The 20,362-nt window shown below is 34.4% G+C and overlaps 2 protein-coding genes across 7 annotated transcripts in view; both read left to right on the forward strand.

The window, feature by feature from the left end:
• The window catches only part of SENP7 (SUMO specific peptidase 7), a 162,013-nt gene extending 157,407 nt beyond the window's left edge, over window positions 1-4,606 (forward strand). For all 6 annotated transcript variants that reach the window (XM_059164277.1, XM_059164281.1, XM_059164282.1 and 3 more), the window contains 4 exons: window positions 241-284; window positions 384-452; window positions 1,150-1,300; window positions 2,766-4,606. In XM_059164277.1, the coding sequence (XP_059020260.1) occupies window positions 241-284; window positions 384-452; window positions 1,150-1,300; window positions 2,766-2,903 (402 nt within the window). In that variant the 3' untranslated portion in view covers window positions 2,904-4,606. The remainder of the gene's footprint in view (window positions 1-240; window positions 285-383; window positions 453-1,149; window positions 1,301-2,765) is intronic.
• Window positions 4,607-5,970: 1,364 nt separating this feature from the next.
• The window catches only part of IMPG2 (interphotoreceptor matrix proteoglycan 2), an 86,621-nt gene continuing 72,229 nt past the window's right edge, over window positions 5,971-20,362 (forward strand). The window contains exons 1-2 of the mRNA XM_059164294.1: window positions 5,971-7,603; window positions 8,049-8,300. Coding sequence (XP_059020277.1) covers window positions 7,519-7,603; window positions 8,049-8,300 — 337 coding nt within the window. The 5' untranslated portion in view covers window positions 5,971-7,518. The remainder of the gene's footprint in view (window positions 7,604-8,048; window positions 8,301-20,362) is intronic.

A 20,362-nucleotide genomic window follows, 5' to 3' on the forward strand; every position in this document is an offset into this window, starting at 1 on the left:
AAGTGCCATAACTTCTTGAGGCCACATGTAAAAGTGTATATATAAGATACTCTCACCAGTGTAAGAACATAAATCAGTGAATTTTTGAAAAAAATGATGTTGGTTCACTTTAGATGATGAAAAGAGCTCTTACTTGAAATTTGAATTTCAGAGTATTTCAAACATTTTAAAGAGTAACTGCATATTATTTTATTGAAATTGGTTTTAATTGTAAAGTCATAAAAATGCCTATTATTTCAGAGTACAGAGACAAATCCATCAGTACCAAAGAAAATGTGTAAAAGGTAGGTACATGCTATGCTGTAATAATAGTTTTTTCAGATATTTAAATTTACTCCATATGCAGATATGTACACCTTGATTTCTTTTTTTGCTTTTCATAGGCCATGCATTCTCATACTAGATTCCTTGAAAGCTGCTTCTATACAAAACACAGTTCAGAATTTACGAGAGTAAGTAATGACAGTTTTACCCTCATTCTGTTACCTAAAATCTCAATAATTTTGAAGTTACTGTAAGAATTACTGAAAAGACTATGCCATGAATTGTATTTTACTACGTATTTAGATGAAGTCTACAAACATAATCAATCATATATATCCCCATGTATGTTAATATTCAAGTATTAATATTTCTCAAATATTAACTTGTATATATTGAAAGAAAATTCAGAATTTGCATTCATAACTGAACAGTAAGTGTAATTTTACAAAGGAACATTGCAGATATTAGTGATTATCAAAAATATCATTTTAGAAAAAATAAGAACTTTTTCATATTTTTATTACTTGTGTGTGCACGTGTGTGTGTTTGTGTGTGTGTGTGTGTATGTGTATAATTTTGTAATTTACTATAGGATCTGGAAATAGCTTCCAGCTAGAGTTTTAAGATAATTTATCAGTTTACTTCATAATATAAATGAGTTTATGTATATGAGTTATGAAGTTGAGTTGTTGAAAAAAGTCTAGATTTTAGTCTGAAACTCAGATAATTTTAAGTAGTAACACTTAAAGCCTTAAAACACTTGTACTGTTAAATTTGGAACTTTGACTTGAGGCAACACATCTGGCAGCAAATGTTTTTCTTTGTGTTGAATAGTAATAGTAAAGGGATTTCTACTAGAATCACTCTACTTTTTGATGATTCAAGGTATTTAGAGGTAGAATGGGAAGTTAAACGAAAAACTCATCGTGAATTCAGCAAAACAAACATGGTGGACCTATGCCCTAAAGTTCCTAAACAAGATAATAGCAGTGATTGTGGAGTATATTTACTGCAATATGTGGAGAGCTTTTTTAAGGTATGTAAAGATGTAAATAAATTTTTTATTCACAATTAGTAGGATATAATCACAAATTACTGGGTGAGCAAGAAAATATTACAGTTAATCAAGAAAGAAAATAATTAAACCACATATAATCCAGATATTGGAGTTATTTAACAGAGAAGAATTTTTAAATGGTTTGAATAATATGTTAGAGAAAACAGTCAAAGATGAACAAAATGGATAGAGATGGAATCTACTAAAAAATCAAGTGGATATTCTAGAGCTGAAAATGCAGAATAATATATCTGAAATTAAGAACTTACTGGCATTTCTATGATAAGCATTGGGTGTTGTAGATATGTGGTGAATCACTAAATCCTGCACTTGAAACTAATATTACACTGTATGTTAGCTAAGGGGAATATAAATAAAAACTTAGAAGAAAAAGTAAAACGAACTTATTAGTTGGGTTTAGTAGTAGACTTGGATGCAGCAGAAGACAGGATTAGAACTTTAAAAAAAAAGGGCAATGGAAGGAATTCCACTATATTTCAAAGAGAAAAAAAAACATAGAGATCAGAATATAAAAGACAAGTGTGATACAGGTCAAAAAATGTAATTTACATGTAATTAGAGTTCCAGAAGGATTAGGTTGGGAGAGAGAAAGGCAGACAAAAATGTGAAGAAAAAATTTCAAAACTAAAAGGCCCATATATTGGGGCACCGGGGTGGCTCAGTCGGTTAAGCGTCTGCCTTTTGCTCAGGTCATGGTTTCAGGGTCCTGTGATTGAGTCCTGCGACAGGCTCCTTGCTCAGTAGGAGGTCTGCTTCTCCCTCTCACTCTCCCCCTCACTTTCCTTCTGTGCAAGCACTCATTCTCTCTCTTAAATAAATAAATAAAATCTTAAAAAAAAAAAAAAATGGAAGACCCATATACTCAAGAAGCTCAGAAAACCATAAGCTAGATAAATACAAAAATAAGCATGAGTGTTAAACTTTCTAGCTCATCAGTGATACTATAAGTAGCTGTATTAAGGAAGAAATTTTAAAAGCAAGGAGTCACTGTTTGCTTTTTAAACTGTTTACTCATTACTTCAGTCATTACCAACATTATTTGTGAAGCCCCTCTCCACTATCTGTAGGCGGGGGGGTTGAGACTGGAAGTTCTAGCCCTCTAATTGCATTGTTGGTTGTCCTGGCAGCCAGCCCCATTTTTTGGTGTGGTGTTTATGAAAATGGGTATAGGAGTAGAGTATTTTTGACTAGTACTGAATGCACTTTTAGCATATAAGGATTATAGTATATAGTTAGAACTTTTCATATAGTTGGGGAGGAATGGTAATACATAGGTTTAGGTGAATTATGTATTATATGAATTATATCTCAGTAAAGCCGTTATTTTAAAAAGCTAGCAATTTCTCATTTCTTGTAAAATGAAATAAAAACAAATTTGAATTGTACTGCTAAAGTGATTGCATTCTTTCTTTTCTTTCATTAGGATCCTATTGTTAATTTTGAACTTCCAATTCATTTGGAGAAATGGTTTCCTCGTCATGTAATAAAGACCAAGCGGGAAGATATTCGAGAGCTCATTTTGAAACTTCATTTACAGCAACAGAAGGGCAGCAGTAGCTAGTTAATCTGTACAAACATGACACAGATGTTCTATAAGATTACTGGAAAGCCGCTTATCAGCATTTGTGTTAGTCAGCTCACAGAGAAGAAAATAACTTGTGGTAGTTTTATAAGTCATTGAACAGTATCTAAAATATATAAGATATATTATTAGATTGTTGAGATCTCATAGATGCAGTGGAAAATGGGTTGGTATAGATAAACTTATTAGATAGAGATTAAAATTTCATAAATATTTGATATTTTTCTGATTAAATGTTTCTGATTATGCAATAGCATATGTAAATGTGGGAATGTTTTTGTAGATAATAAAACTATGTGATCTGTACTTCCATATAACTGGGAGTTGAGGGGAGTTAGGTCCTCCCTGGTGCCAGCCCCAGTGCTTGTCAAGTTTGTTGGCAAGTCACATTATATTGTAATTCTCTTCTTTGCAGCTCAAGCATGCAGTATGAATACTGTGTATTTTTTTAAAGAAGAATTTAGTATTAAGGCTTCAGAAAATGCCATTTACGGCATCCCTTCTGTATAGTGTAAAAGAAGACACAATGTTAGGAAGATGATAAAAATTGACTCTTTCAAAGCGCAGCTTTTTTTTCTCAGTTGCTGAATGGAACCGTTACTCTGCTGTAAATTGTATATGTTTTCTTTTTCTTTTGATGTCGTATGTGGGGATCTGAGAATTTAGTTCATTCATTCAGAATGAAATTTGGAACAAAAAAATTTTAACTGTCCAAAACAGATTTATAAAAATTACATATGTAGCTCAATTAGTTTATTTGAGGTATAGCTTTATCAATATTGACTTCTATTCTGATACCTTAGAATGTATGTATACAGTTTCTGTAAGTGTAGAAGATAAAATGGGTGTCCTCATAACTTTAATTAAAAATACCCTCAAAATCTTATTTATTAATTGTTAGAACTAAATATATAATTTTATAACTCTTTACCCAGTATTCATCTGCAAAAGCCAGATTGCTAGAATTGCTTTTATATTTTTAAATTGTAGTTTTTAGAGATCTATGATCCCCATGGAGCTCAAGTTTTTATTAAATGTTCAGGTAACAGTTTTGAATTCATGTGATGATGGTGGTATTACATGGTTAAAGACTTCACAAGCTTTTGATGTTATCAGGAAAATTTTGAGGGGACAATGATACTGTATTTTCTCAGATAAGAAACACGTTTTCTAAGAGTTATTTTGATCTTCTGTTTTAAGCATCTCTTGGATTTATATTGTCAACTGTATATAAAGCAGTGAAGCAAAGGCAATTTAAGATAAAGCTAAAAGTTGGAACACTTTATTTCAAAATCATGTGTATTTGAATTTGTCAGTTAATCCTCAGTGTTTTTGAGTTTTTGTTAATCTTGTCATCATCTTTATATTGTTAAAGATATTTGTCTTTTGGAGATTTCTTATAAAGATGGTTATAATTACATGTTTTCATTCCCAACTTGTGTGTGTATGGGAGGGGACTTTTTAAAAAGACTATTAATTATTTCATACATCTAATTTTGGGAAAGCAAGTGTGTAATACATCTTCTTGTGATTTCTTAACTTTTTGTTTGTATGTTTTTCAAAGGTACCACTGTCCTTTATCATGTTTTGAAGATTGTTTAAAATTCATTTTCCTAAATTCATGTGGAAATGATGCGTTGATTATCAACATTTTATATTAAACACGTTTCCAATTCATTAAATCAAGGCGTAATATTCTTTTCTTAAGAAACATGAGCCATTCTTAGAAATAAATTTTCAAATTTATGATTTCCAGTTCATATCATATAACTGATGCTTAGATTAATTTTTCTTTCTTCTTTAACAGGCATATAGTTAATTTGTTCATTCAGGAAACATTTTTAGAGTATCTATTAGTAGGCAATTTGCTAGGTACAAAAAAATGAACCCCAGCTTTTGTTCTTGAGTCATTTATAGTCAAGTGGGAGAAATGAACATATGAATAGTTTTAATATTCCTGGTAAAAACTGTAATAGACTTTCTTGGAAGCTCAGGAGAGAGTTTATCCTAGTTGTGTGTGTGTGTGTGTGTGTGTGTGTGAGTGAGAAGTGGTAGAAAGATAGTAAGAGGGTTGTCACTGGACAGGGAAAGTCTTTTCAGAGAAGATAGTACTATTTTTAATTTACAACTCTTGGGATAAAAAAAAGGAGTAGTTTTTTTTTTGTTTGTTTGTTTGCCTCCTATCTAAGCAAGACTTAGAAAAAGTTTAATGCCTCAGCTTGTTTTCTTTTTATGTTATGGGAAAAAATATGGGAAAAAAAGGGAGGAGCTTTTTTTTTGGTTTGTTTGACTCCTATCTAAGCAAGACTTAGAAAAAGTTTAGTGCCTCTTATAATCAGCTTGTTTTCTTTTTATGTTATGGGGGAAAAAAAGGGCTCATACAGAGCCCTTTCTAATCTGGTTCCAGTCTATGTGCTGTCCTCATCTTCCAGTGTCACCTACTTTTTAATCATAAAGTTATTCACTTATGCTGTAATTGCTTTTGGCTTAACACCAAGCTTAAGCCTTTTCTTCATAGCAAATTATCTTGAGTTTTCTTTCTTATCACTAGTGTTTCTTTAGAAATGTACTGGGCTAAAAGAAATATAAAATATCATTTGTATTCAATATTTTTTTTTAATTGTGAAAATGACCTCTAATTGTTGAACTATGCCTGGTATGGGAGAACTGTGAGTAGACATGCATACTTTGAAAGCCTGCTTGACCAGAAGTATATAAAATGGTATTGGAAAACATGTGTTTTTTCCTTCCTTCTATAGAGTCCCTTGTAACTGAACTTGTCCTTAGAGAAATTTGGAAACTTTGCCTAGAGGCCAATAAAAGACAGGCTTTTGTGGGTATCAGGCTTCCTTATGTTGGTATGGTCTACACCCACCCAGCTGGTCTCTTCTTTTACAACTGAGTGCATCCCTTTTGGGGACTGAAGAAATTGGGGTCAGGACTACTTTAGGTTTCTCAAGAGAAATGTGCTTTAGATCTTTACCAAACAGTCCCCTCCCCCCCGCCCCCAGAAAACTTCACTAGAGGTACATGATGTAAGATGTAAATCCAGTGCTATTTGATAGTAAATCCTAGCTTTCCCAGGGACTTTGATGAATTTAATTGCTTTCTACTAGGTTTATTTGATAAAAACAACTGTCCTAATACAAAGAATTTTATCTGGTCCTATTGTGGTAAAAGATACCCTTTCTTTTTTTTTAAAATTTTTTATTTTTTATAAACATATATTTTTATCCCCAGGGGTACAGGTCTGTGAATCGCCAGGTTTACACACTTCACAGCACTCACCAAAGCACCTACCCTCCCCAATGTCCATAACCCCACCCCCCTTAAAGATACCCTTTCTTGGCTAGGAGTTCCTCATGTACATAAATACACCGGGCCTCATGTTTACTAGCTAACACAGTTATCATGTGGCTATCATTTTTATTGTATGCTTAGTATGTATCAGGCAATATTCTAAGCATTTTCTGTGTATTTACTAACTTAATCCTCACAATAACCCATCATGGGTTAGGTTTACTATTCCTATCCCATTTTATAAATACAGAAGATGACGTTAAGTGGTTATAACCAAAGATTTTTAAATTTCTTTTTTTTTTAAATAGATTTTATTTACTTGTCAGAGAGAGCACAAGCAAAGGGAGCAGCAGGCAGAGGGAGAAGCTGGCTATCTTCTGAACAAGGAGCACGATGATCATGACCTGGGCTGAAGGCAGACACAACCGACTCAGCCACCCAGGCATCCCTGATTTTCAAATTTTTTATGAAGGAGAAAAATTTACATGATAGTAATTATGCCAAAAAGAAATAGTTCCAGGAAAACTAGCTAAAGTTAGTTTTGTACCTAGCTCTGTATTTCTGAAGTAGATAGGTATAGTCAGTTTGGGCTTGTAAATCTTTTGCTTACAGATCATAAGTCCTAGGGGCACCTGAGTGTCGCAGTTGGTTGAACTTCTGACTCTTAGTTTTGGCTCAGGTTGTGAGCTCAGGGTGGTGAGATCAAGTCCGGAGTTGAGCTCTGCATTCAGCTTGGAGTTCTGCTCGGGACTCTCTCTCCCTCTGCCTCCATCCCACCCCCACTCTCTCTCTCTCTCAAAATAAATAAATAAATGAATCTTAAAAAAAAAAAAAAAAAAAAAAAAACAAATCATAGACCCTAGAAGACCCCAGAGAATTTGTGAATCTGTCATGTTCAACCACTAGATTCATAAAAATTGTGAAACTGTGAATCATACGTGAAAGAGTATTTTTAAGTGGACTCTTTGTTAAAGGCAAAGAAAGAGCCGTAAAGAGCTTAGCTGGGTAGATTAGAATAAAGAAATTGTCTCTCCCCATCTGTTCTAATTAGCTTATCTCTTCCGCTTTCGTAGCTGTGCTGGTTATTTCAGGAAAGAAGTGACAGGTATTTTGAAAGGACACCGTTTTTATTTAGCTAATTTATAATGGTTTTGGAATGTTTGTCATTTCTCAAATATAAACTCTTAAATGTTAGACTTTTCTTATAATAATTTGTTACTGAAAGTTTCAAGTCTTTTCGGGTGTTCAAGTTAAGGATTTTGGTTTCTTCTCATTTCCTTTGATTTTGGCCCAAATGATTATGTTTCCTCATTTGGGGAAGATTTCTCTGGGTATTTTGATATTTGTCGTGATAGAAGGAAACCTTACATCATTAACAGGTATTTAAAAATCTATATATTTTTTCCTTATATTTGTATTATAATCTCTTTTAAAATAATATTATATGATACAACTGTTGTAAGAAGTTGAACCAAATGCTATTATTTTAGTGTTTGTTATTGCTTCATTTAAACTTTTAAAATCTCTCCAATAATTTTGTTTTTTTTCTTTAGTAATTTCTACTTCGGACTTACTTCCTCTTATTTCTTGTGTTGCAATTGGATATATAGTTATTTCAATAACCAAGAATCTTGAAATAAAGGAGTAGGAGTTAGATGGAAAAGAAATTGACAGCTCACTCCTCCACTCTTGAGGCATACATGTCTGTAGTCTGATCATGACTTTGAAATTGAAATACGGCACAAAAGTCAGTTTTTATTTGTTACCTTTCATACTGTATCTTTGTTCATTATCAGAAGACTTGTCTATGCTTTCACTCTGTAGCACAAACCTACATGTCTTTAGAAGATATCCAAGAACCCAAGAGTACAGTTTCTTTTTTCCTGACTGACTCAGAATCCACAGACACTTCTCCTTCTACTGAAAGGAAACTACCTCTGGACCACAGAGAAACTGAGAAACAGTGGTTGCTGAGAAGAAGGCGATCTATTCTGTTTCCTCATGGTGTGAAAACCTGTCTGGGTGAAAGTGTGACCGAGGTTGTGGCAAACCATGTGAAATATTTTAAAGTACGAGGTAAGTGAGCATCTAAACCTTGGGGCTTCATGATGCAATTCAAACATAGTTCTAACATGTGTGTCGTATCTTGTAAAAATTCAAAGTCTGTGATAATTTAGACATACTGAGCCAAATATTATCTTTGTATTAGCTATGGGAAAGGGACTTGCTCAAAGTATAGTATTTATACAGATTCAGAGGAAAGTTTAAGAGTGGAAATGGCTAAAGCCTTTTAAGCATGTCAAAAATACCAGTTTATGTTATTGGAAAATTTAATTATTTTTCCTTCATCATTCAGTAATTTGTTTAAATATACCCGCAAAATGTATTGTCCATGGCATACTTACCTATTTGGATAATTAGTTACTTTATATACATGAAAATATAATAAATTTCTATATTTTATAGTGCAGACATTCTGCAGATTCATGATGATAAGTCTCTGGTTGGTATACATAAACCTTATCATGTCTAAAATGATGGCACTTCTCACAGTGGACCTGAAAGCAATTAACTAGGATTTTATTTATTTATTCATTTATCATTAAGATTTTATTTATTTATTTATTATTAAGATTTTATTTATTTATTTAGAGATAGAGACAGCAAGCATGCAGAGGTGGGGGTGAGGGGTTGCGGGGAGGACTGGCAGAGGGAGAGGCAGAGATAGTCTCAAATAGACTCCACACTGAGCCGGAGCCTGATGCAAGGCTCTATCTCATGACCCTGAGATCACAACCTGAGCCAAAACAAAGAGTCTATGGGATGCTTGACTAACTGTACCCAGGATTTTATTTTTAACTAAACAGTATTATCCTTGATCAAATCCTTTTTTATTATGTGTATAAGTTCTGTACTTACTAACCAAAATAGCTTAATTGACCATAGTATGTCTCTGAGTTTCGAGGGAATCTCACACTTTTTGCTGCTCAGGAGACAATAAAAAGCCATAAGATGGGTGTGATGCTAGCAAACTAAAGTAGAGGTAGATGATTAGACAGCAGGGAAATCGGACTTGCTCATTTATGTATTTATTCAACAAATGTTTATTGAACACACATTTTCCATGCCCTGGGCTATATGGATCTTCAGTCTAAGCTGCTGCTTTATCTTCTTTTTTACTTTCCTCTCTCTTGTCCTTTCACTTCTCCTCCCTCACCAAACTTTAAGTCTTTTTATTTTTATATATTTTTTCAAAGAAAGTATTTTTTAGTTTTTATTTAAATTCCAGTTAGTCAAATACAGTGCATTATTAGTTTCAAGTACACAAGTTGAGGGATTTAACATTTATATACCACACCTGGTGCTCATCATAACAAGTGCAGTCCTTAATCGCCAACACATATTTAACTCATCCCCCCCGCTTCCCCTCCAGCAGCCCTCATTTTTTTCTCTCAAGAGTCTGTTTCTTGGGGTGCCTGAGTGGCTCAGTGGGTTAAGCCTCTGCCTTTGGCTTGGGTCATGATGCCAGGGTCCTGGGATCGAGCCCCGCATCAGGCTCTCTGTTCGGTGTGGAGCCAGCTTTCCTCCTCTCTCTGTCTCTGCTTCTCTGCCTACTTGTGATCTCTCTCTCTGTCAGATAAGTGGATGAAATCTTAAAAAAAAAAAAAAAAAAAAAAAGAGTCTGTTTCTTGGTTGGCCTTTTTCTATTTTAACCTTTGCTCATTTGTTTTGTTCCTTAAATTCCACATATGAGTGAAACCATGCAGTATTTATCTTTGTCTGACTGACTTATTTCACTTAGCATAATACTGTCTAAGCAATTGTTTTTAAAATAAAAAATTAATACCAGATATTACATATATTTATATATTTAAATTTTTTTATTAAAGTGGCACTCTATTGGGCGCCTGGGTGGCTCAGTGGGTTAGGCCGCGCTGCCTTCGGCTCAGGTCATGATCTCAGGGTCCTGGGATCGAGTCCCACATCGGGCTCTCTGCTCAGCAGGGGGCCTGCTTCCCTTCCTCTCTCTCTGCCTGCCTCTCTGCCTACTTGTGATCTCTCTCTGTCAAATAAATAAATAAGATCTTTAAAAAAAAAAAAAAGGCTTAAAACCACAGTATCAACACAGTGCTAAATTAAAAAAAAAAAGTGGCACTCTATTAACACCTTTTTTAAAAGCAGGTATTTATATTTCTTAATTTTATGTTGGTACTATCAAACATTACTAAGTAATAAGCTTTCCTTTTACCTTTTTAATGGAAATCTATTGACTGAGCCTTTGTGTATGGGGTATGTGCCAGAAGTGGCAAATTCTAAAGAGGGTGGAAAGAGAATAAAGGATTGAAGATGAATGAGAATGTCAGTTTATAACTTAACAAAATATGATTTCTACTACCTGGATTTTTACTTTTAAAATAAATAGATCAGAGTATCTATATAGCTGTTGGTTAAATAGTGAAGAGTAAATAACCACTTAAGAAATGTGGTTATGGGGATGCCTGGGTGGCTCAGTTGGTTAAGTGTCTGCCTTCAGCTCAGGCCATGACCCTGGGATCCTGGGATCAAGTCCCACATCAGGCTCTGCTTCTCCCTCTGCCTGCCACTCCACCTGCTAGTGCGCTCTGTCTCTAATAGATAGCTAGATAAATAAATATATAAATAAAATCTTGATATAACCACTTAAAAAAAAAAAGAAATGTGGTTATATCAAGTCAGGAAACAACAAATGTTGGCAAGGATGTGGAGAAGGGGAACCCTCTTACACTGCTGGTGGGAATGCAAGCTGGTACAGCCTCTCTGGAAAAGAGTATGGAGGTTCCTCAAAAAGTTAAATAGAGATAACCTAGGACCCAGAATTTGTACTGCTAGGTATAGGGTACAAACATAGTGATCCAAAGGGGCACCTGCACCCCAGTGTTATAGTAGCAATGTCCACAATAGCCAAACTATGGAAAGAGCCCAGATGTCCATGGACAGATGAATGGATAAAGAAGATGTGATACACACACACACACACACACACACATTGGAATATTGCTCAGCCATCAAAAAATGAAATCTTAGACAAACCATAAGTGACTCTTAATCTCACAAAACAGACTGAGGGTTGCTGGGGGGAGGGGGTTTGGGAGAAGGGGGAGGGATTATGGACATTGGGGAGGGTATGTGCTTTGGTGAGTGCTGTGAAGTGTGTAAACCTGGTGATTCACAGACCTGTACCCCTGGGGATAAAAATATATGTTTATAAAAAAATAAAAAATTATTAAAGAAAAAAAATGAAATCTTACTATTTACAATAATGTAGATGGAGCTAGAGAGTCTTAAGGGAGTGAAATAAGTTAGAGAAAGACAGTTATATGATTTCACTCATATGTGGAATTTAAGAAACAAAACAGAGGACCATAGGGGAAGGGCAGGAAAAATAAAAGATGAAATCAGAGAGGAGACAAACTATAAGAGACTCTTAACTATAGGAAACAATGTGAGGGTTGCTGGAAGGGAGGTGAGTGGGGGGATGTTATAACTGGGTGATGGGCATTAAGGAAGGCACTTGATATAATGAGCGCTGGGTGCTATATGCAACTGATGAATCACTGAACTCTACCCTGAAACTATTAATAGAGTATATGTTAATTAATTGAATTTAAATGAAATAAAATGAAAAATAGGAACAGATCAGCAAAAAAAAAAAGAATAATTGTGGTTATATCTTTTAATTTCTTATGTTTTTAAATTTAAGAGATACTATTGAAAAAGAAGCCAACAAAATGAAAAGCATTCCTAAATAATTGATTTTCAAATACAGATCTTATGAATGGAATCATTGGAAAGGGACCTCACAGAGCTGAAAGCGTTGGCACAAGCAGATCAAGATGGTACCAATGTTGGTACAGTTGTTACTGTCATTTGTAAAGAATAAATGTGTTTTTGAAAATTAGGAAAAATGAATATTTCAGCATAGGTTGTAAAGAGATTTTGTAGATATAATTGAGGTTATGCACTCAGAACAAAATGTTTGGAACTTAGAGGGAGAGATCATTCAATGTCCAACTAAGCTAATTCAATTTAATGGTTTGCCCAATTTTTCCTTCATAGACTGTCTGGCTTCAGTTGCTAGTTGGTGTAACAAACTTGAAAAATATCTTCAAGTTTGTTACAAAGTTCTTCATAGCAAGAAGCGACTGCATTTAATCTAATGATTTGTAAAATTGAAAACTTGAAAAATATCTTCAAGTTTGTTACAAAGTTCTTCATAGCAAGAAGCAACTGCATTTAACCTAATGATTTGTAAAACTAAACAGACATTGAGGGTGCTTGGAATTGAATGCAGTTAGTAGTATCCTCACATTTAAAAAATTCCACGTGTAGTTGCAGTTTTAAAATACAGCTTTATTAATGTATACATTGAAGGATTATGAGCTGTGTACTTGAATTATACTATTTGATTAGTTTTGAAAAATGTATTTACCCTTGAAATCATCTTGCAGTTAAGAAAATGAATTTATCAGTTACCTCCAAATATTTTCTCATTTGCCTTTGTAATCTCTCCCTCCCTTAGCACTTCCCTTTATCCTGGTACTGAGGCAATCGCTAATCTGTTTTTTTTTTTTTATCACTATGAATTGTTAGCATTTTCCACACTTTTATATATGAATGTAAAATATGTACACTTTTTAAATCTGGCTCAGTGTAATTATTTTGAGACTCATCTATGATTCTTTTTGTGTATCAGTAGTTTGTTACCTTTTATTGTTGAGTAGTCTTCTATTTTAGGGATATATCACATTTTGGGATAGTTCAGTTGTTTTCAGCTAATGGTGATTATAAAGAAAGCTGTTACGAACATTTGTTTTTAAGTTTTTGTGTGAACATATGTTTTCTTTCTATTGGTTAATAGGAGTGGAATGGCTGGGCCTTATATGTTTAGCTTTTTGTGACATTTCTAAAATGTTTTCCAATGTGGCTGTACCACATAATATGTAATAGATTTCCAGTTTTCCACATTCTTGCAATACTCGGTATAGTCAGTCTTTTTTTTTTTTTTTTTTTAAAGATTTTATTTATTTATTTGACAGACAGAGATTACAAGTAGACAGAGAGGCAGGCAGAGAGAGAGAGGAGGAAGCATGCCTCCCGCTCAGCAGAGAGCCTGATGTGGGGCTCGATCCCCGGACCCTCGGATCATGACCTGAGCCAAAGGCAGAGACTTTAACCCACTGAGCCACCCAGGCGCCCCTAGTCAGTCTTTTTGAACTGTAACCATTCTAGTGAATATGAAGTGATCTCTTACTGTGGTTTTAATATTCATTTTTTTAATGGCTAATGATGTTGAGCACCTTTTTCATGTACTCATTCACCATTTGTGTATCATTTTTGGTGACAACCCAAATGATTGGGTCATTTGTCTTATAGAATTGTAAGAGTTCTTAATGTATTCCAAATACAAGTTCTTTGTCAGATATATGTTTTTATATGTTTTGCATACAGTTTCACCCAATGTGTGGTTTTTTTTTCTTAATAATGTCTCTTGACAAAGAAAAATTTTAAATTTTGATGAAGTTCAATTTATCTTTTTTTTTTTCTTTTGGATTATCCTTGCCTTCAGTGTTATATCTAAGTTTGCTTAACCCAAAGTGACAAGTATTTTCTCCTATCTTTCCCTATAGACATTTTATAATTTTTAGGTTTTGTATTTAGGTCTATGATCTACTTTGAGTTAATTTTTATATATGGTGTATATTGATCAAAGTTAAAATTTTGCATATGCAAAGACAGTTGTTCCAGCAGCACTTATTTAAAAAGATTATCCTTGGGGCACCTGCGTGGCTCAGGTAAGCATCTGACTTTTGATTTAAGCTCAGGTCATGATTTCAGGTTCATGGAATTGAGCCCCACTCTAGCTCCATGCTGGGCATGGAGTCTGCTTGAGAGTCTCTCGCTCCCTTTCCCTCTGCCCCTCCCCCTGCTCATGTGCTCTCTCTAAATAAATAAATAAAATCTTAAAAAAAAATTACTCAAGTGTTGGGATGAGATTTAGGCAACTAATGAATCATTGAACACTACAACAAAAACTTATACAATATGTTGGCTAACTGATCATAATGAAAAATAAAAAACAAAATGCAAAAAATACATAAATAAATACAAACATGAGGCCATAAAAAATTTATCCTTTCTTGCTTTTGCACATTTGTTGGAAATCAATCTTCTGTCTATGGTGGGTCTACCTCTATAGTCTTCATTCTTTTCCACTGATCTCTTTGTCTATTTTTATGCCAATACCATACTGTCTTGATTATAATAAGCCTTTAATAGGAAAAGTTCTTCAACTTTCTTCTTTTCTTTCAGATTTGCTTGGTGATGTGAGGTCCTTTGTTTTTCATATAAATATTAGAATCAACTTTCCAACTTATACAAAAGGGCTGCTGGAATTTTGATTGGAATTGAGGTGAATCTGTTAGTCAATTTGGAAAGAATTGTCATCTTAACAATAATGATCTATGAACGTGATATATCCCTCCATTTATTTAGGTCCTCTTCAATTTCTCCTGGCAACTTTTTATAATTTTCAGTGTATTGGTCTTACACATCCTTTTTATCAGATTTAGTTTACTTTTTTCATGCCATTGTTAATGTTATTTTAGTTTCTGATTGTTCCTTGCTAGTATATAGGCATACAACCACTTTTTTTATATTGACCTTTTATTGTGTAACTTGCTAAATTCACTTATTAGCTCTAGTAGTTTTTGTGTATTCCTTAAGGTTTTCTACGTAGATTATTATTTTATTTGCAAATAAAGATAATTTTACTTCTTATCTTCCAATTTATATGCCTTTTATTTCTTGCCTTATTGTACCAAAATGTTCCATATGCTTTGGACACCATGATTTTGAGAGGAAAATACCTTAAAGAAAGACTTTGTTCCATACTGGATTCCTACGTACTGAGTAATATGCACAGCCTGAGTCCTAGTTAACAGGATTAAAGACAGATTAAATGCAGCATTTCTTTCTTCAGAGTATTGCCATTACATTTTGCCTTCCTCCAGCAGTTTGCAGGGCAGGCTTTCTCTGCCACAAGAGAGGCATTTGTAGATCACCTGTTTTCTCAAAAATCTTCAACAGTCACTAAAGAGGATATGAAAATTGTTTGACAAGGTTGGCATTTCGGAACAGGTCTACTTCTAGGCCATAGCAAAGTGTGTGGCAATTGTCTCTGGTAAAGTTTTGCCCTTCTTAGTACCTCTTTTCCTGGGATGTGCTGATTTTACTCTTCATTCTACTGGCTGCAGTGTCCTATGTGGGTTTTCTCTCTCTCTAAGCTGCATGAGGGCTCTAGGCTACCCCCAACCCTGTCCTCACCCAGTTCTCCTCCTCTATTTAAATGTACATGTTCTGAATTCTGTATTTCATGTTTGTTAATTGGACATTCTTGTCAGATAGCTCACAAATGGAAAGCCATTGGATAAATTAAGGATATATTACTTTTCTGGAAAGAATTACTTTTATAATTTTATTGAGACATAATTCACATACCATACAATTCATCCATTTAATGTAAAGAATTCAATGGTTTTCTAGTATATTCACAGAAATGTGCAACCATTATTAAACTGAGTTTAAGAACCTTTCATCACCTCAGAAAGAAACCTCATACCCTTTAGTCATTACTCTCTAACCCTTTATTTCCTCTGTCCCTCTTCTGAGGTCTAAGCAACCACAAATCTGCTTTTTATTTCTATAGAGTTATCTATTAAGGATGTCAGATAAATGTGATAATATAATGTGTGGTCTTTTGTGACTGACTTCTTTCACTTTGCATAATGTTTTCAACTTCATTCATGTTGTAGCATACATTACTAGTTTATTTTTTATGGCCAAATAATAGTATTTCCTTATATGGCTATACCATATTTCATTTATCCATTTGTCAGTTGTTGGGCATTTGGGGTGTTTTCAGTTATTTAAGTGTATACTTACAAGTAGAATTTCTGGGTTATATGTTAAACATAAACATAAAGTTAAACATAAAGTTAAACTTTATGTTTAACTGTATGAGGAACTGCCAGTAATACTTTATCTAAAGTAGCTGTATCATCTCAATTTCCTAACGGTGATGTGTGAGATTCTTATTTCTCTATCTTTGCTAGCACTATGATTTTCCTTTAAAAAAAAAAAAATCACCACCATCTTAGTATGTGTGAAATAGTATTCCCTGGTTTTGATTTGCATTTCTTTAATGATTAGTAACATTAAACATTATTTTATTTGCTTTTGTCATTTGAATATATTTTTTTGAAAAATATCTTTGAATCCTTCCCTTTTTTCAGTTTTTAAAAAATTATTGAGTTGTAACCATTCTTTATATATTCTAGATACAGGTTTCTTATCAGGTAAATTATTTGAAAGTATTTTTTCTTATTCTGTGGTTTCTCTTTTCACTTTCTTGGTGGTGTCTTCTATGCACTAAAGTTTTTGATTTTGATAAAGTCCAGTTTATCTATTTGTTCTTTTTCAAAATTATTTTAGTTATTCTAGGTTTATTATAATTCTATATGAATTTTAGAATTAGCTTGTCAATTTCTATAAAGAAGTCAACTTGTGTTCAGATAGGATCGCTTTAGATCTGTAGATCAGTTTAGTGATACTACCATCTTAATGTTAGTGATTCATGTGTGGATGACTTATTTTGCATTTTTCTGAAGGTGAATGATAGCGCTTTTTCACATATACATATATTTCCTTTGTAAAATGTTTGTTCCAGTCTTTTACATGTTTTGAAAATTAGATTGTTTGCCTTTTTATTAGAGTTGTAGAAATTCTTTACATATCCTAAATACTGGTTCTGTGGGAGATATATATATTTTGAATATTTTCTGCCAGAGGTATGGCTTGCCTATCCATTTCTTTTTTTAAAAGATTTTGTATGTTTATTTGATGGAGAGAAACACAGCGAGAGAGGGGACACAAGCAGAAGGAGAGGGAAAAGCTGGCTTCCTGCTGATCAGGGCTCATTCCCAGGACCCTGGGATCATGACTTGAGCTGAAGGCAGATGCTTAATGACCGAGCCACCCAGTCACCCCTGCCTATCTATTTTTAATTTTATTTGATGAGTAATTGTTTTGATAAATTCTAATTTCTTTTTTTTTCCTTTTGTAGTTGTTGCTTTCTCTGTCCTATCTATGAAATCTTTGCCTGTCGTCAAGTTATACATATTCTTCTGTGTTTTCTTTTAGGAACTTTGTAATATTAGCTTTCATATTTCAAATTATTTTTTGTGTATATTATAAATAAATTATTGAGATTTATTTTTCTTTCCTTATAGATATACACTCAGTCTTATAATATTTTTTATAATTTCTTTGTATGATTTTTTTCATAACTAGACCTTATAGACATTCATTTTTTGTGACAACAAAAAAATTATTTATTTTGCCAATTGAGACATTGACCTTTGCATTGTCTTCTAGTGGGCACTAAATTTTCATGTGAAATTTTTAAGAAGCGAGGAAGAATTCTGAATCTACAGGTGGTCAGCTCTTCCTCAGTCAACCATGGCTGGATTCTTCTGAATTCTGTAATATCAGAAGTTCTGAAGAGCAGTTATAAGGATGCAGTTTGCAGTTAGTTCACTGAAAGAGAAAACTAAGTTTGCAACCAAAGTTTCATTTTAACCCTAAAAAATCAACTGTTAGAGGAACTTTAAATATTCATATATTTTCCTCTCTGTTAAAGTGTAATTTTTTTTTTTTTTGGCTTAGACTATCTTCTTCTATCAAAAAAATATGAGACAAACAGAATCCATTATGATGATAACACTAATATTCATGCAGCACTAAGGACTTTATAAAACTCTCAAAGGTAGATAGGTAAGGCAGTAATGATTCATCTAGTTAAATAAGAGAGATGAGTACATTGAAGCCTTAAATGGCTAGGTAAGTTACCCCTGGTTATGAAGCTAGTACACGGTGCGGCTAGTGCTAGTATTCAGTTAGACTTTCTGACTCTGTGAGTTCAGGGACTTTACCTTAATATGCTATTGGGTACGCCTTCAGTTTTCTTGGAATGAAAAATAATGGTCTTGATCTCTATGCATTTGCATCAATCTTTCTCCCTCAGCACTCTGTTCCTCTTCCCTCCCATCTCAGTCTGTCTGTTGTCCACAGTGTCTGGCATTTAGCCAATGAAATGACTGCAGGATAGTTCTATACAAAATGTGCAGACAACCTGTTTAGCATCCTTTCAGATTTGATCCTTTGGAATAATTTAGCAGATAGATTGAATTATTTTTTATTTTAATATAGCAGTACCTTTCTCTGGAAGATCATTTTAATATTTTTAGTTCTCTTATCTTTAAAAAAATTTCTTTATAGTATAATTGACGTACAATGTTACATTAGTTTCAGGTTACAACATAGTGATTAGACAAGTTTCTGTATTATGCTGTGCTCACTATTAAGCGTCACTACCATTTGTTACCATACAATGCTATTACAATACCATTGGCTGTGTTCCTTATACTGTTCCTTTTATTCCTGTGACTTATTGATCCCATAAATGGAACCCTGTATATCTCACTACCCTTTACCCATTTTATTCATCCCCTCATCCCCAACCCCTCTGGCAATCACCAGTTTATTCTCTGCTCCGATTTTTTTTTAATAGACTTTAACTTTTTTTTTTTTTTTTTAAGATTTTTGTTTTTTGATTCAACAGCAATCACAAGTTGGCAGAGAGGCAGGCAGAGAGAGAGGGGGAAGCAGGTTCTCCACTGTGCAGAGAGCCCGATTTGGGGCTCGATCATGACCTGAGCCGAAAGCAGAGGCTTAGCCCACTGAACCACCCAGGCACCCCATATTTTAACTTTTTTTTTTTAATTATTATTTTTTTTTAAAGATTTTTTTTATTTATTTGACAGAGAGAGATCACAAGCAGACAGAGAGGCAGGCAGAGAGAGAGGAGGAAGCAGGCTCCCTGCTGAGCAGAGAGCCAGATGCAGGGCTCGATCCCAGGACCCTGAGATCATGACCTGAGCCGAAGGCAGCGGCTTAACCCACTGAGCCACCCAGGCGTCCCCCCATATTTTAACTTTTAAAGAAGTTTCAGATTTACAGAAAAATTCAGCTGAAAGTCCAGAGAGTTACTTATACTGTTACTCTTCCACACACACATTTAGTGTAGTACATTTGTTACAATTGATGAGCCAATATAGACCCATTCTTCATCTTCTTTTTTTTTTTTTTTTAAGATTTTATTTATTTATTTGAGAAAGAGAGAGAGACAGAGATAGTGAGAGGGAACACAAGCAGGGAGGAGAGGGAGAACAGGCTCCCCACCAACCAAGGAGCCTCATGGGAGGCTCCATCCCAGGACACTGGGATCATGACCTGAGCAGAAGGCAGACACTTAACTGACTGAGCCACCCAGGAGCCCCTTGCACATCATTCTTTTTTTTTTTTTTTTTTAAGACTTTTTATTTATTTGAGAGAGAGAGAGAAAGAGCGCACGCATGAGAGGAGAGGGGTCAGCAGAAAAAGCAGACTCCCTGTTGAGAAGGGGCTTTGATGTGAGAATTGATCCCAGGACTCCAGGATCATGACCTGAGCTGAAGGCAGTTGCTTAACCAACTGAGCCACCCAGGTGCCCTTGACACATCATTCTTAACTGAAGCTCATAGTTTATGTGCAGTTTATGCTGATTGTGTTGTACAGTTGGTGGGTTTTGAGAAATGTATAATGACATATATCCACTATTACAGTGTCCTACCCTAAAAAATATCACTGTGCTCCATGTCTTTATCTCTCTCTCCCCACAATCCTGGGAACCACTGATCTTTTCACAATTTTCATAATTTTGCCTTTTCCAGAATATCATATCATTGGAATCATATAGTATATAGCTTTTTCAGATTGGCTTCCTTTACTTAGAAATATGCTTTTAAGAATTCACTGTGTCTTTTCATTGCTTGGAGCCTCATTTCTTTTTGTCACTGAGTAATATTCCATCAGCGTCCTGGGATCGAGTGCCACATCGGGCTCCTTGCTCAGGAGGGAGCCTGCTTCTCCCTCTGCCTCTGCCTGCCATTCTGTCTGCCTGTGCTCGCTCTCTCTCCCTCTCTCTCTCTCATAAATAAATA

The sequence above is a fragment of the Mustela lutreola genome, chromosome 2 (assembly GCF_030435805.1).
Source record: "Mustela lutreola isolate mMusLut2 chromosome 2, mMusLut2.pri, whole genome shotgun sequence".
Classification (NCBI taxonomy): domain Eukaryota; kingdom Metazoa; phylum Chordata; class Mammalia; order Carnivora; family Mustelidae; genus Mustela; species Mustela lutreola.